Below are 16,652 nucleotides of genomic sequence, written 5' to 3'. Positions count from 1 at the left end.
TTAATTATGGGACTTTGCCAACTCAACTACCCCTTGGGTTCACATAGCTTTGTTTGTGCACCATAAAAGGGATATTTTCACATGTTTTAAATAGTTTCATATTTTTCTTTGTACTCAATTAAATACCAAAAAGCCAAATTACCTGTAGTGATAATGGGACAGAGTATACAGATGGAGCATTTTAGGCATATCTTCCATCTTAAGGTGTTCTCCGTCGAACCAGTTGTGATGATTCCTGGCTCTGAAGGGGGTTGCTGAACATAAGATTTACCATTTGCTAGAGGCAGCCCATGCATTGGTGCATGAAATAAAATGTTTTCCCAAATGCTGGAGTGAGGCTGTTTAGACCTCTGCCTATCTAATCAAATGGATGACTACCCATATTCTTACTGACAGTTCACCCATTCAAGTTCTTCAGGCTCCCATACCTTTATTATTCCATCCAAGATATTTCAATGTGTTTTTATTCCTAGAACAATCAGCAACACAGAACCGGGGTTTGAAATGCATGTTGGTTGTTATCCCCTACCCAAAAGGGCTATGGTGGTCACCAGCAGCCAACCCACTGAACATAGTTGTCGAGGCACTAGGCATACCAAGGCATTGGAGAAGGTTAAAAAACAAGGCGAAACCAATCAGGCGAGCTCAGCATCCAAGGCACCTACTTAGATAGCACCTTGGAAACTATGCTGCTGCATATATGTGACTATGGACATCGTTTTTCACAGAATATTTCGCTCCAACACCACATCAATGGGGAGAATTGGTTGGCGTCAATATGCCTGGTATGCTATGCCCTCTACTATTGATAATTATAGTTCAAAAGCTTGTCTCAACTTGGTACAGACCACTGAGATCTGGACAAGTTTGGACCCTAACCTAACCCTTCCATATGAGATTAAAAGCATTGCTAAATAAAAGATCATCCTAAATTCAGCCACAGGTCTCCAATCTCCATTGAACCTCCTTGTATCCCCTAATGGAACCTAACAAACCCACCTACTTTCTCCCATAAGTTTCAACTGGTCAAGATCTTGAAAGATCAGGCTCCTAGTTGATCATCTATCAATCTAGGACTGCATCAAGTTGATGAAGTGCGATGGGAACATGCCTTTCTGTGATTCTATTAATTATGTTCATTCATCATCGTATTCATTTCCCATCTACCACTCTATCTCCAAAGTCCAAGAATGTAATAATAGAAACATCAAAAATTGAATTTTTTATGTCAACAAATAGAGTTATGAGAAAAGAAAAGTCCCAAACCAACGTAGTTTCCTCAAACATCTACCAATACAAATAGTAGTTAGGACTTGGAGTTCATTAGGGGATGAGATGATCAAAAACACATACCTTGGATCCAATTGCGCCTGAGTTATGGCATCATCCAACTTTTGTATCTCACGCAAATCAACAGGAAGCAGTTTGTAATGATTACTCAGAACTTCACCTTTCTCTGTACGGTCAAGCTATTTATAATTAGCAATTTAGCATATAAAGAAATTACAAATAAATAATTCACTCAGTTGCATGACAAACTTCAGAAGTCGTAGATTCAAATTATGTATAGTTCCATGTTTCTTCTTCTTTAAGACCAAAACCACTTAATGTGATCTGGGGTTCAAAAACCCTGGTTCTGAATGCTTATATGGCCAACCCAAAGTAATAATAGCCAAAAGATATAATATAATGACAAATTTGTAAACTATCTCAAGTTTACTCACAACACTGCAATAGCTACTTGGAAGCTTGGAGAGCAAGCCGTGGAGGCTTGGAATCTTGGAAAGTAGGCCTTAGAGCCTTGGAGAGCAAGCTGACACAGAATTAGAAAGTGCTGCGTTGGAGAACAAGTTGTTACAAAATTGGAAAGTTTGGGCACTCTACAAAATTAAAAAGTTACTAATTTCCTAGTAGCTTTAGTTTCATATTATCTTTCCTTTTCGGGGACTATTTTTAAAGTCCAAGAAAGTTGGCGTTTATTTTGGAATGTACTCTGAATCAGTAAGTAGTACTGTACTCTTCAATTATAAATAAAGCATTAGAGGGTAGAGACAGAGGTAACTGCAGGTCGTCTCTACCCCCTTTCTTCTTCTCCTCATTCTTTTCTCTTTTCTTCTTCTTCTCCTCATTCTTTTCTGTTTTCTTCTTCTTCTCCTCGCTCTCTTCTCTTTTCTTCTTCTTCTTCAGCTCTTTTCTCTTGTTTTCTGACCTGCAGCTGTACCTCAGTAGAGGTACTGCTTCGTTATATGGTATCAAAGCAATTCTACGGAGGTCAAGGCCATCTCACTTCCATCATTTGGTGTGTTTTTTTTTAATGAAAATCGTGTGTGGCTACAGCAGCCTTAAGCTGCATGTTCACATGAATTAAATTCTAAGAAAACAATTACATCTTCTATGTTCATAGCTGTTCATATTGTTGGTAATTAGAGGTGTAAGCTTCCATAATGGCTGATCCTTTGAAAAGTTAGTCCAAGGAAGCTATGCCCTTCCAAATTATAAGTATTAAGTTGAAAGGAGCCGAAAATTATTTTTCTTTGAGCAAAGGCGATGTACGCATTTATTCATACCCAAATCAAAGTACTTGAAAGAAGACTGTCTTGGGGTTGATTCGAAGGATACAGCCACTGTTTTCACACATGAAACGTGGACTCGTGAAAATCTTGTGGTTAAGGCATGGATTTGGAATAGTGTTTACTCTCCTATTGCAAATAACAGTTTGTTTTATGACACATCTATGTAGATATGGGAGGACTTGCACGATTCCTTTAGTCAAGAAAATAGTATTTTGTGTTTATGACCTATATGATCAGGCATTCAATTACTCTCAAAATGGCCGCTCATTGATGAAAGCATTATAGTGGATTTAAAGGATTAGTGGAAGAATTGCAGCGACATCAACCCCTTAGTCCTTACTACCAAATTGGAAACCTTAAAGACACAGCAGGCTGAATTCTATGTTTCAAAATTCTAACTGGTTCGGATCTAGAATTTTTTATGGGTAAAAGTCAAATTTTGACATCCGAAACTGTACCTACTCTGAGTGATGCTTTCTACAGATTATTACATATTAGTGGACAGGAAAGTACTCAAGGAAGCAAGGAGAATACAACAGTGGTTGCAGGCCGTGGCAGTGCTGTGGCCCTTATCCATCACGTGGAAGGGGCAATAGCCAAAAAGAGGAAGGGGAGGAGGTTGAACTCCCCCTCCAAATTTATTCAAAGGAAATCAGGTGTGTGCTTACTGTGGCAAACAAAATCATACAGAACATAGTTGTCAGGACAAACATGGTTGTCCTAAGTGGGCAGAAAACTATGTTAATATGACTGCATTCACTGGAGAAAATACTACTGAAAACTCATCCAGGGCCGCTTTGGTGGCGTCTACAAGTTCCTCATCTCCTAATGTTGACCTCAATAAAATCCTAAAACGCCTACAACAATTAGAGCAAAGTCAAAATACATCCACTTCCAATCTTGCCCAAACATGTATATCCACCAAGTCTTACGCTTCGGATTCTTGGATTGTAAACTCTTAGGCATCCGAACATATGACAAGTATTTCATCCATATTTTCAAATTTTTCTAAGTTTCTAATCATACTCCAATTGTTATGGCTAATGGTGAAAAGTCTTACATAGTCGGTAATGGGAGTGTCTCCTTTACCAAATTTGAACCTATCCTTTGTTGTATTTGTTCCACAATTTCCAGTAAATCTTATTTTTGCCAATGGTATTGCTAAACCCTTACATTGTCTTGTGTTGTTCTTTCCGTCTTTTTTTGAATTTCAGATCTTCGGACCGAAAGGAGGATTAGTGGAGGAATTGAGAAAGATGGACAGTACTATCTAATCGATTTTGACACTTTTGCTGCAAAGGCGTACAGTGTGTCTTGAACTGGCACTATCATTTAGGACAACTTTCTCCTAGTGGGCTTAGGTTGGTAGTTCCTGATTGTTAGGATGTTGAGTCAATAAAGTGTGACGCATGTGAGTTGATTAAACATCATAGGACAAGTTTTCCTGCTAGAACTAAACCTCAAAGTACAAGTTTATTTTCTTTAGTATGTTCAGATGTTTGGGGACCATGTCATATCCCTAATTGTTTTAGTTTTTAGTACTTTATCATTCCCGTAGATGACTTTTCCAGATTTACTTGGCTATTGTTAATAAAGGATTGGAGTGAAGTTTTTAAAATTATTACACATTTTTTTACTGAAATTTCTACTCAATTTAATTCATCTTTTAAAATTTTTCATACGAATAATGCTATGGAGTAAGTTCTGATCTATATTCTACTAAAGGTATTCTTCATCAATCTAATTGTTGGTACACGCTATAACAAAATGGTGTTGTCAAGCAGAAACATAGGCATTTGTTTAAAGTAGCAAAGTCCCTTATGTTCCATATGACTGTACCTAAGCAATATTGGTATAATGTTGTCCTTACAGCTTGTAACTTGATAAATCGAATGTCATCCTCAATTTTGCAAGATGAAATACCATTTCGAGTTGTTTATCCGAACTCACCCACGTTTTCTCTCTCACCCGAAGCTTTTGGTTGTGCTGCACATGTTTTACCTCAACCAAAAAATAAGTTTTCAGCCAAAGCTCATAAGCGCATCTTTAAGTTATTCTCGGTACCAAAAAGAATACAAGGTTTTTGACCCTCTGACCAAACATCAATTCATCACAACAGATGTCACCTTCTTTAAGGACACCCTATATTATGACCCTAATTAGTTGTCTGAAGATGATAGGTTTGAACCCCACCCTTACCTGTGGTTGTACCATTCCCTCCTGAGACACCTAGATCAGAGGAATTGCCTGAGGGAGAACCTATGGAACTCCTGAAGAACCCATTGTACTTCCTGGCCCGGATGAGGTGACACTTTAATTTCCCCTAGTACAAGGGTATCATTGGCGGAAGAAACAAAAACAGTTAGATGGTACAGCAATTGCATGGTTGTCAAAGTGTCCGCCTAGGCGGCAAGGCGGTTTTCAACCGCCTTGTTTTGAACCGCTTAATTGACACCCAAACTGCAAAGGAACTCCAAGGCCCAAAGTGGCATAGGACCTATTTTTTGCTCTGGGGGGGCTGCCTCCTTGGACCCCTACCTACTCACCAGGGAGCAGAACCCCTGTGCCCGTTGGCAACAGAATGTGAAGCATGAGCCATACTCAACATCAAGAATCAATGAATCAGTAAATGCCTAGGTGGACGCTTTGACAACCATCGTTTGATGAGATGAACTTATGTTTGTGTTCTTTTTTAATAATTTATCATAATTATGATTCTTGAATGCACTTTTTTTATGAATGTGACTATTGAATATTTCTTTAGCTTATTATAAAAAGTAGTTCCATTGAAAAGTAATTTAAAAGTAGTTGTATTACAAAATTTTACCCAACCGCTTTAGTCGCCTTATTTCCTCCTATGCGCCACTTTGGTCGCCTTGCCACCTTAACAACCTTAAGCAACTGATATCACTTCTTCTACAGATCCTCCTCCAATGTCTGATAGTCCTGCAGATCTTCCCATTACTTTAAGGAAAGGTAAGTGTTCTTGTTCCCAACGTTCCAATGTTGTGTACCCTATTTCTCATTATGTTATTATCATTCACTTGCCGGTTTAGTATCATACCCTTACCACATCTCTATCATCTATTGCTGTTCCGTCTACATATTCTGAGGCTCTCTCTAATCCGGGTTGGAAAGTTGTTATGGAGTCTAGAACGGAGGCTCTATATTATGGGAACACTTGGACTCTTGTGGATTTGCCTTTAGGTAAGGACCTTGTTAGATGTCATCGGGTATATGATTAAACATAAGTCTAATGGATCTGTGGAGTGCCTTAAAGCATAGCTAGTTGCAAAGAGGTATTCTCAAACTTATGGTGTCGATTTTTGTGAAACTTTCTCCCCCATAGCTCATTTGAATTTTGTGCACATTTTATTGTCTTTAGCAGTTAGCTTAGAATGGCCTCTTCATCAATTAGATGTCAAAAATGATTTTTGTAAAGAGACTTAGCTAAAGAAGTACATATGGAGCAACCTCTTGAGATTGTTGCTCAGGGAGGGGGGGGAATTCAACTAACGTATGTCGACTTCATAAGTCCATCTATGGGTTGAAACAGTCGCTAAGAACATGGTTTGAAATGTTCAATTTAGTTCTATTTGAAGGGGGATTTTCCCAGTGTTATTTGGATCATTCTGTCTTTGTAAAAAAGACAAAGTATGGAATTGTGGTGCTAATTGTTTACGTGGACGACATTATTATTTCTAGGAATGATAATGCAAGCATTGATGAGGTAAAGAATTTTTTGAGTACCCGGTACCAGATAAAGGACTTAGGGCATTTGCAGAATTTTTTCGGAATTGAAATTCTTCAAGCATTAATTGGATTAGCCTTTCTCAGCGAAAGTATGTGCTAGACTTGCTGACTGAAACTGGTATGCTTGGGTATAAGCCTGTTGATACAACCATGGACCCTCATCGCAAACTCACCAAGGATGAAGGAGAGGATTTTACAAATCCCTATGGGTACAGATGGGTGGTAGGGAAGCTTATATATCTTATTGTGACTCGTCCAGACTTATCATATGCTATAGGTGTTGTTAGCCAGCCCATGCACTCCCCAAAGAAGCCTCACTAGGCTGTGAGGATGCATATCTTGCAGTATTTGAAGAAATCTCTAGGAAAAAGGTTTGTGTACAAGAGAAATGCTCATCTAAAGTTGTGTGCTTATTTAGATGCGGATTGGGCAGGATCGCGAGATGATCGAAAGCCAACTTCTAGTTATTGTACTTTCCTTGGAGGGAATTTGGTTACTTGGAACAGTAAAAAGCAAATTAAAGTGGCTCAATCTAGCGCTGAGGCAGAATATTGTGTTGTGGCTCACACAGTGTCTAAAATTTTAAGGTCAAGTCTTTCCTGAAAGAAGTGAGGGATTGAAGTTGAAGAGCCAATTGAGATGTTTTCCGATAATCAGGCAGCAATCTATATTGTCAATAATCTAGTATTTCACGAGAGGACCAAACACGTGGAGATGGATTTGTATATTGTACAGGACGCAGTCATGAAAGGAGTTATAGCTACACCATATGTTGGTTCTACCAAACAAGTTGGAGACATCTTCACTAAGTCTATACCTGGTCCCAGCCTTTGTGGAAGGATGCCGCAAGCGAGGAGTTGGCGATTAATACTCTCCAGCTTTCTTTCTTCTTTTTTTCTTTTTTTTTTTTTTTTTTTTTTTTTGGGGGGGGGGGGGGGGGGGGGGGGGGGGGATGCAATAGCTACTTGGAAGCTTGGAAAGCAAGCCGTGGAGGCTTGGAATCTTGGAAAGTAAGTCTTAGAGCTTGGAGAGCAAGCTGCCACAAAATTAGAAAATGTTGCCTTGGAGAACAAGTTGTTATAGAATTGGAAAGTTTGGGTGCTCTACAAAATTAGGAAGTTAATAATTACCAAGTAGCTTTAGTTTCATATTATCTTTCCTTTTCAGGGACTGTTTTTAGAGTCTTAGAAAGTATTTATTTTTGAAAAATCTGAATTAGTAAGTTAGTAGCACTGTACTCTTCAATTATAAATTCATAATTAGAGGGTAGAGATGGAGGCAACTGCAGATCGTCTCTACCCCCTTTCTTCTTCTCCTCATTCACTTCTCTTTTCTTCTTCAGTTCTTTTCCCTTGTTTTCTGACCTGCGGCTGCACCTCAGTAGAGGTTATGGTTCATTATAGTAAATAAAGAGAAGCTGACAGGGGTACTTTTGTACTTTGGAAGATAATTAGGCATTGGGAGTTGGCACATGTCCTTTGGTTCTTGCCACTTCATCTCTGATCTTTCTTCCTTTTTCTCTTTTTCGTCCTTTGACATGTCCTTTATTTTCCATCTGGCTCTTTGATTTTCTTTCCCTTCTTGTGGACTGCACCTCCTCTGCTGCTCTTCTTCTTCTTCTTTTCTGGATCTGCTTCACTTTCTCTCGATTCTCCTCTTTCATATTTTCTTTGATCTACTTTTGCTTCTTTCTCAAATTTCTCGCCTACTCTCGATCTATGCTTCTGCAGATTTTATTTTTTTTCCTGCTCCACTACAGCTCCTCTTATTCTAACACTTCCACAGATTTTCTTCGTCTGTGTCTCACAGACAGTAAGTGAATAGGTTTATAGAAAAAATTAAAAACAGAAACAGAAGAGGTTATAAAGAAGACGAGAAAATAAAGGAGATGATTAGGAGGGAGATAGACTCATTTTGGCACTGATACCACTTGATGCAGGCCTCAGATAGGTCTGCAATGGTGGGCCGTATTGGAATGAGAATTAGAAGAGTAGGAAGGGAAGAAGAGAGAAATCGCATAAGAGAACGAAGACAAAGGAAGAGAGTGTTCACACTCACACATTGGCAACACAGGCTCTTACAAAAGTAACTCAATTAATTATATTCCCTCAGAAAATTTTATCCTAATACAACATATTTAGAGGAAACACAATAACAATAATAAGCCTTGTCTCAACTAAATGGGGTCGGCTACATGGATTCTTGCCTCCACTCAGTTCTGTTTGAGGCCACGCTAGATACAAGGTTTAAGCTATACATATCCTTTCTCACCACTTCTCCTAAGGTTATCTTAGGTCTACCCCTAGCTCTTCTAGTTCCTTCAATCTGGATTATATCACTTCTCCGTATAGGGGCATTTATAGGTCTCCGTTGAACGTGGCCGTGCCACCTCAAACGACTTTCTTGAAGCTTATCACTTATGGGAGCAACTCCCAGGCCAACTCTAATATGATCATTTCTTATCTTATCCATCCTAGTTTTGCCACTCATCCCATCTTAGCATCCTCATTTCTACTACACTGATACAAAATCCTAGTTGAAATCAAAATCTGAAACAAAGCCCAAACCAAAGTCAAAAACACTCACGTAGGAATACTAAAACAAATACAGTCTTAAACTAAAACTGAAATGAAATACTTATTTAAGTCCAACTCTTGTTGGACCAAACTCCATTGTGCTGGTTCTTTTTGGGTTGGACCATAACCAATTGAGCCGATCTGATACTGTGTTACATGACATGTGAAACCATTTGATAAAAGCACAAGATCTAAAGATGCCTGCAGTTCAAATTTCTTACCCCGTGAAATGAATGCACTAGAGCCAATTTTATCCCTCAACTGATTGCAAGCATCAATGAGAGCAGCCTTCTTACTAGTTACCTATAAACCAGGGGGGGGGGACAAAAAAATTTCAAATCCCAAAAAACAGATTTGCTTCACAAGAACATTAGAAAAGCCCCCTGAGGGAACCCTGGGGGGAACAGCTCTTGAAATACAGATGGCAAACAAATAGACTAGTTTGATTACAGATAATTTATTGCTTTGACACACTAATTAAATCTAGAATTACCAATTATGCAGAATTTAGGGTGGCAAGTATTAATCGATAGGTAGTTTTGCCTTTATACAGTCTAGTTACAGAAACTTCTATCAATAACAGTTACCTCCCCTCTTAATTGACCAAATGACACTAAAGACCTCTCTTAGTTGGATAATCACAACAGTTACACCCCCTACCTTACAAAGGTGACAAATACCTCCCCTCCGTTAATTTCTCAGTTAAGTGATACCATTACTATTAAAAAAAAATTAAAAACCCCAAGATACCCTTAACTAACAGGTGTGGGTGAGGGAATTCCCCCTTCACCTTTCTCTCATCCTTAACTTGCATTGACACTGGATTGTTAAGAGAGAAATTTGAAACCCGTTTCCTGTGATTTGGCATTCCAAGAGATGTAACCAAAACTAACAGCTTCTGAGATGGTTATTGCCGTGATAGAGGCATGTAAAGACTAAAGAGTATAAAATCTTGTAAATTAAAGATGTAATTTGACACCATTTGGAAGCAATTTCTTCTTCCTGTAATTTATAGATGCAAGTTAACAGCATCTCAGAGTTGCTTCAGTAGCTTTGATAGTTGTGAATTTCTTGGAACAAGAGTCAGGTCCAACACCTAGAGGTGAAGTTTTAAAATTAACGTAAAGATGGAAGTAATTTTCTCTGAGGACAAGAACATCAGATCTCTGTTTCTGTTTGTGGAATTCATATTGATTGTGCCATCCTACGTAGGCCGTATGCTTTCTTTTGGATATGAATTCCCCAAGCCTAGTTCTTTCAGCTTCTCCTCCCTCAGACCCATTCCAATCAAAAATCAGAAACTGATCTAGAATTAAGATCGAGAGCAAGAAAGACTGGAACTCAAAATTCTTAATTACTTTGTAAGCTAAACTGAGAATATGGAGGTCAAAATCTGTTGGGTGTGATAAGCACAAAAAGGCTGACTTCCCTCATTAACGTACCACTTCACTGCCGCTGTAATCAGATCTCCAACACTGAATTTCACCAACATCACTACCTGTAAAGCTCCCAAGCTCCTCTGTCTTGTTACATTGAGCAGCAAGTTTGTCAGTTTGGTTGGCATCTCTCTTCTGAAATTTCCAGAAATTTTTCGGCAGAAAACAGAACAGGTACAGCCTTGGGGAAGGAGGGGGTGCGAATCTCAGCCTCAATCAGATGGGTTCACCCATGGAACAAAGCAACCCACAGGTTGGTAAGGATGAGAAGATAGGTGAAAGGGGAATTGCCTCACTCATCTGTTAGTTAATAGCATTTTGGGGGATTTTTTTTTTTTAGATATATATAAATATCTATGGTCGAAGCCATGAAAAGGGTTGACTAGATTTTTTTCCAGTGCTGACTGCCGACTTGACACACCAACCCTCCTCCTTTACCCAGGCTTGGGACTGGCAGCAAACAATGGCAGATTTCTTCCTCTAATATTACTTTTTGATCGTATTAGAGTAGGTCTGGGAGTTGATCCCATAAGTGATAAGCTACAAGAAAGTCATTTGAGGTGGCACAGCCACGTTCAACTGAAGCCTATAAATGCCCCTGTAGGGAGAAATGATATAATCCAAATTGATGGAACTAAAGAGCTAGGGGCAGACCTAAGATAACCTAAAGAGAAGTGGTGAGAAAAGCTATGCATAGCTTAGGCTTTGTATCTAGCATAGCCTCAAACAGAATTGATTGGAGGGCAAGAATCCATGTAGCCGACCCATTTAGTTGGGACAAGACTTATTGTTGTTGTTGTTATATATAATGTATAATGTAGAACATATGTATATGTAACAGTAAAGGTACCACTTAACTAAGAAAGTTAACAGAAGGGAAGGATTTGCCACCTTTGCTAGGTAAGAGGGCGTGTAACTGTCATTGTCCAACTAAGAAGGGGCCTAGCTGTCATTTGGCCAACTAAGAGGGGGGGGTAACTGTCATTTACCCTATGATCAATTATGTACTAGGCATGCACACACATGAAAATCGTGCTTGTCTACAAGGACTTGTGAATTCTGAATTTGCACTTGGTGAACTCCATTTGGGTTGAAAAATGTCATGTGAACAAGGAACCTAGGGCTAGGGATCTACCAGTCCCCAAAGTTTGGTCCCCATCCAATCAGCCATGTAGCAGATCTGGATCCAATTAAAGGCAACATCTGTACTACCATGAAGGGCCTCTATTCAGATAAATCATACAATTTCTTCCACGTGCTACCCAGATCTCACCTCAATCAGTCACAGGACATCCAAATTAAGAAATTGAGCCACAGAATTGCACAAAGAAGCCACAAAATAGCAAATGATTTAAATTCTCACCTCCTTAAAATCCAGTTCCACGTACAAGTATGGTGCATTCCCTTCTTCCTGTAGGAAATAAACACAATCAGAAAAATATATGTGCTCAACAGAAAATGTATTAGCATTTATACGCCTTAATTGACCACCAAAGAATGCAAAGTAACCATGAAAACTTCTTAAGATAACTGAACAACGAGATACCAAGGTCAGTACCACACAGGTCGGCATCATTTTTAATTTTGTTTTTGGACAACTAAAAAATCATTTTTACTAAAAAGTAAAAATTGTTCGGTAACTACTAAACTAAGTTCCCTTTTTTGTGGGTTTTTTTTTTTTTTTTTTTTTTGGGGGGTGAATTACTAAACATAATTGAGTACAGAATAAAATATAGATTTGTTATTATCCATGCACAAATGATTTTACAACATTCTTTTTAAGGGTCCAAAGCTTGCATGCAGTTTAAGGTTTGACTGAAGAGACACGCTCTTCACCATCTCCCTCCCCAATCTGAAACTCTTTTTCATAAATCCACATTTGTTACCAATAATTTTGTTGCTTGCAAGTGATGAACCCCTTGCAAGATGTCGAAACCCTCCTTAAAGTCACAAGGGAAAGATAACTTCCTTTAGAAATTAGGATTCACAAAATGCACGCATAGATAAAGGACAGTAGTGGAAGTATAAACTGTACAGTTAGCACATAGAATTACAAACTAGAACCCTAGTATTTAGAAATAACATAGAATATTAAAAAATGGACTTATAAACTATTGAGGCAAAGTTTTCACAAACACAAAACAAGAAATCAAAGTAAAGAAGCCACAAACCAGCAAAATCATCAATTTTAACAAAAGAATATTTGAAAGCTGTTAGGAAAGAAAGGAGATGCCACCATAATCCCAAAGAAAAGATATATCAGCAGAAAAGATAAAGCAAGAGCCAACAACTGTTTAGCCCTCTCAGAAAGGGAGATTTCATCACTCGTGGAAAGAAACCCAAACCCGTGTTGCAGATCATTTAAACCTCACAGCGTGAGGAAAAGTCAGAAAGTCTTACTCCAAGAATCAATTTGAGTACCACACTCAATTACCATGTTGATTTTTTAAGAAAACTATGAAAGTTCCTCGGAGATACTAGAACCAGACTAAATACACATAAACTTGATTGATTCTCTAGAGCTTCCGGGATTGCGTAAGTTATAGGAAAGGAGATGGTGGATAAGTGGATTTACGAAGTTTTGTAATAAAAATTACTATTTTAGCACTAGCTGTTGCCCATGTGTTCACCAAAGTTCAGCGCAGAAATGATCAAAATGCATTCTTGCCCATGATGCATGATAGACGTTTTCAGTCTATTATGATTTTTGGAATTTTTTCCTATTCTTTTAACAAAAGAATTCAATGTGAATAACTAACACACACAAAATGAGAAATTGTCCGAAAATGAGAATGAAAGATGATACCAAAAAGAAGCTAACAGCAATGTAATTGAGGTGAGGCAATTAGCTCTTAAGTCTTAACATTAGAACAAAGATTTTGAAATTTTACTTTAATTCAAGGAAAAATACATATAAAAAAGAAGCAATATCTCATTAAGTAGAATGCAATTTTCAATAGCAATTACCCATCCCACCAACACACAAACACAAGAGCTGGTGTGAAAAGAAATTTAGCTGATAACACATGCATAAAACGAATTTGATGGCATTCACACAAACAACGACAAAAAGGAACACCATAAGATACTGTCTCCTATTTTCCAGGTTCAAAAAGCCTCCCTACAGAAGGGTCTCCAACTTTATTGCCTAGGAGACCATACATTATGAGGTTGACAAGCAGTAAGAATCCTAGCTAGCAAAAGAATTATTCATTTGGGCATCAAATGGCACTTTAACTGCTGTTTTTACCCACTGTATGTCCAACAGAAAAGTAAAAGGAAATATAACAAAGACTAGAAAGGCTCATCAAGGAATATGTTGATGAGTCTCAATTAGCTCACTGAAAATTCAAGCACCTGCAACTGGAAAAAGGTCGTATCAAAGCCAGCTCCAAGGGACAAAATCTGCTTTTTTTGATGTCCCTTTTCACCAGAATGCTTTTCGTAGGTGAGGAACTGTAGGAGAAGCTTCTGAAGAGCAGCCCAACGAGCATAGTAACCTTCAGGACATCATTTTAGAACTAAAATTAAGTGAGTTCAGGCAAAAATAAGCATGTATGATGAAAATATATTCCAAAGATCTCTGGAATTAAAATTAACCATACCACGGTTGATTATTGGGGATCTCCTCACAGGTCTTCTCACGAACAAGTGGATGTAGTCATCTTTCATGTATCCCTTCCTAACACAGGACCTTTTTTTTTTTCAGGTGGGATACAGCAGCCAAAAAGGCATGTATTAGATAGGATAAACAAAGTTATGTGCAAAGCCTCATCCAACAGAAAGCAATACAATGCCTACGACAGGATGCCCCACCACTAACCATCCTCACAGTACACATAATCTTTCAGTCAAAAAAACTGAATATTACATAATTATCCCACAAAAAGAAAACAGCATCCCATCATATTTGTCACAAAAGCTCAGGATGCAAATTCAATAATATTTGGCATAAATTATTTATCTTTTCTTCTTTTTTTCATCAAATTTATTTTCACATATGAAGACTTGATAACTGATAACTCATTTATGTAGCAACAAAATGATGCTAAGAGCCAAAATAAGTCAAACGGAAAATTAACTGTGAGTTGATCAATGAACCTCCTATTGATAGCATGAATTGGATAAGACTGAAGGCATAAAACTACGAAACTTGATTCAGTTTTGGAACATGTAGCAAAATCATCATCTAGGAAGAAAAAAAATTCTTCGTCAGTGAGCAGTTAAGTCACCTGAATGGGCTTATCTTATTGAAATGACGTCGGATAATGTACATCTTGGCCTTTGATCCAGTGTGCTTTCATGGTAGTTGGCCTATAATTTAAGTAGTTAACTGTCGTTGTTTCATTAATTGTTAGCAAGTGCTTTAGTTAGACTGGATTAGATTCTTGTAAATCTAGTTCTGTTTTGAGTCAATCCTTTATTATTTAAGTTAATAGGCAGTTAATACTACAAGAGCTCTGTCTTTGTTGTCTATTGTAGAATGCTCTTCCTTGTATGAATCAAGGTTTGATTAGTGTGAATCCAGTCAACATGCTGCAGCAGGAAGCCTGGGTGTCATTGCTCTTGCTCTATTCTACTTTTAAGGAACTGTTCTGCAATTCTACATTTTCTACTTTCTGACAATCTGTCCACATTTGTTCTTCTGATCCAATGATCCTAATCTCAGTAGGATTGCTAATTTGAAGGTGATTTAGGTTGTTGATCTGAGTTCTGATTTGAGAATTCTTCCATAAGTATTGCACTCTTTCAGATTCGTTTTCAAATTCCAGTTGTTTTCATTACTTCAGAGTCATATCTCAAGTAAGATTGCTTTTTAAAGGCCTAAAACATGAAACTGAAACCGTCTAATTCCCGTCGGTTTAAATCTGAAATAGTCATTACACGATAATATTCTGTTGGGTTTACTAATTCTGCGAACTGTTCTAACCTGCATCCAGAATTGACAGTTTTGCCAATCTTAGCAGTACCAGGATAAATTCAGATCCATCCATTGAGTCAAACTAAGCTGTTCAGCAACATTAGTAGTTTAGTACCCCTTAAACCTTCAGCATGATATAACCATCTTAATTTGATCGCCTAATTACTCCTAATCTAGACTCTGATGTCTCTGTTTGAAGGTTACTGATTCTTTTCAGTGTAAGCTCACTAATTTATTGGCATAAAACAATATTAGTGTATTAACAGCATCATAAATTTTCACAGAATCATCAATCATTGCCATACCCTGATTAAATAGCAGTTTTCTAACCCAAAGGTTTAAATTTCAAAGTGTGTCAACTTCATTCTTAGGGAATACTATAAATTACGATGACAAGAAGTAGTACCCTTTCTTGTAGCTATAGCAAATATAAGTTAGCAAACAAATTTCTGCACTATTCCTGAAAAACCAACTTGGTTCTATAATGTTTAGAGCAAATCACACGGTGCCCACAGGGTGAAACTAGTGACCACGCACTATTTTCTCATAAATAACATGGCACCCACATACACAATTACAAGTTACCCACAGTTAAATTTGCTGTTAACTAAGTAAACTTACCTAAATGCCCTTTGGGCAGTATACCTTTCAATACCCAACCCTTAGTGGGTGAAGGGATCCTCTGTTCACCCATCTTCCACCTCTCTCTCTCTCCCCCCCTCTCCCGCAACCTAAAGAGGGAAACCACACTCCCACTGCTGGCAACGACGACGGCCTCCAGCTAACTGATCTAAAATGCTTAGCCTATCACCAAAGAAAAAGGAGAATGAAAGATCAGAAAGATCTGATAAATTAAAATGAATCCTATACAGATGAAAAATTCAGATTGTAACCTTTGAAGGTGGCGTCGATCTAAGAAAATCTGCAGCAGTCTTCGGATGCCTACAATCTAAAAGAAAGAAAATTTCGTCAAGAACAACAAAAAGCAACACTTCAGCTCTTCAAACCCACGAACTGCTCAGTGATCTTTGGATTAGAAGCTCGATACTCCTCAATCTCCTGCTTCAACCTAGCTTCTCTCCTGTTCTTCAAGAATCCATTCTTTTGTCAATACTCTCCCAAACAGAATCAGATTCTGAAGATCAGAGCAAGAAAATAATCTGAAATTGACAACACGAAACCCTAATTTCAGAAATGAGTGAACAAATCTGAAATGGCAGATTCGATGACTTCGTTCTCCGTCTCAGCTCTCTCAGTGTTTCTTTGCGTCCGCTCAAAATGAAAGATCAAAGCATATAGAGCAAGCTCTAAGATTAGTGTAGAGATTTGCAGAGAGTTCGTTTGTGAGCAGAAGTCGTCGGAAGAGTGAAGAAGACGAGGTGATGTGTGCAAG

At 38.1% G+C, this 16,652-nt stretch overlaps 1 protein-coding gene across 1 annotated transcript in view; it reads right to left on the bottom strand.

The window, feature by feature from the left end:
- LOC149013066 (leucine carboxyl methyltransferase 1 homolog) overlaps positions 1 to 16,652 on the bottom strand; it is a 34,461-nt gene that overhangs the window by 10,066 nt on the left and 7,743 nt on the right. The window contains exons 2-6 of the mRNA XM_089158294.1: positions 13,944 to 14,032; positions 13,696 to 13,838; positions 11,702 to 11,749; positions 9,124 to 9,205; positions 1,354 to 1,456 (exon numbers count right to left, since the gene is read on the bottom strand). Of these exons, the coding sequence (XP_089014420.1) occupies positions 1,354 to 1,456; positions 9,124 to 9,205; positions 11,702 to 11,749; positions 13,696 to 13,838; positions 13,944 to 14,032 (465 nt within the window). The remainder of the gene's footprint in view (positions 1 to 1,353; positions 1,457 to 9,123; positions 9,206 to 11,701; positions 11,750 to 13,695; positions 13,839 to 13,943; positions 14,033 to 16,652) is intronic.

The sequence above is a fragment of the Hakea prostrata genome, chromosome 6 (assembly GCF_041222555.1).
Source record: "Hakea prostrata isolate BN-2017 chromosome 6, UWA_Hpros_2, whole genome shotgun sequence".
Taxonomy (NCBI): domain Eukaryota; kingdom Viridiplantae; phylum Streptophyta; class Magnoliopsida; order Proteales; family Proteaceae; genus Hakea; species Hakea prostrata.
The sequence above is the reverse complement of the archived record's forward strand: the minus strand, read 5'-3'. Positions and strand labels throughout refer to the sequence as shown.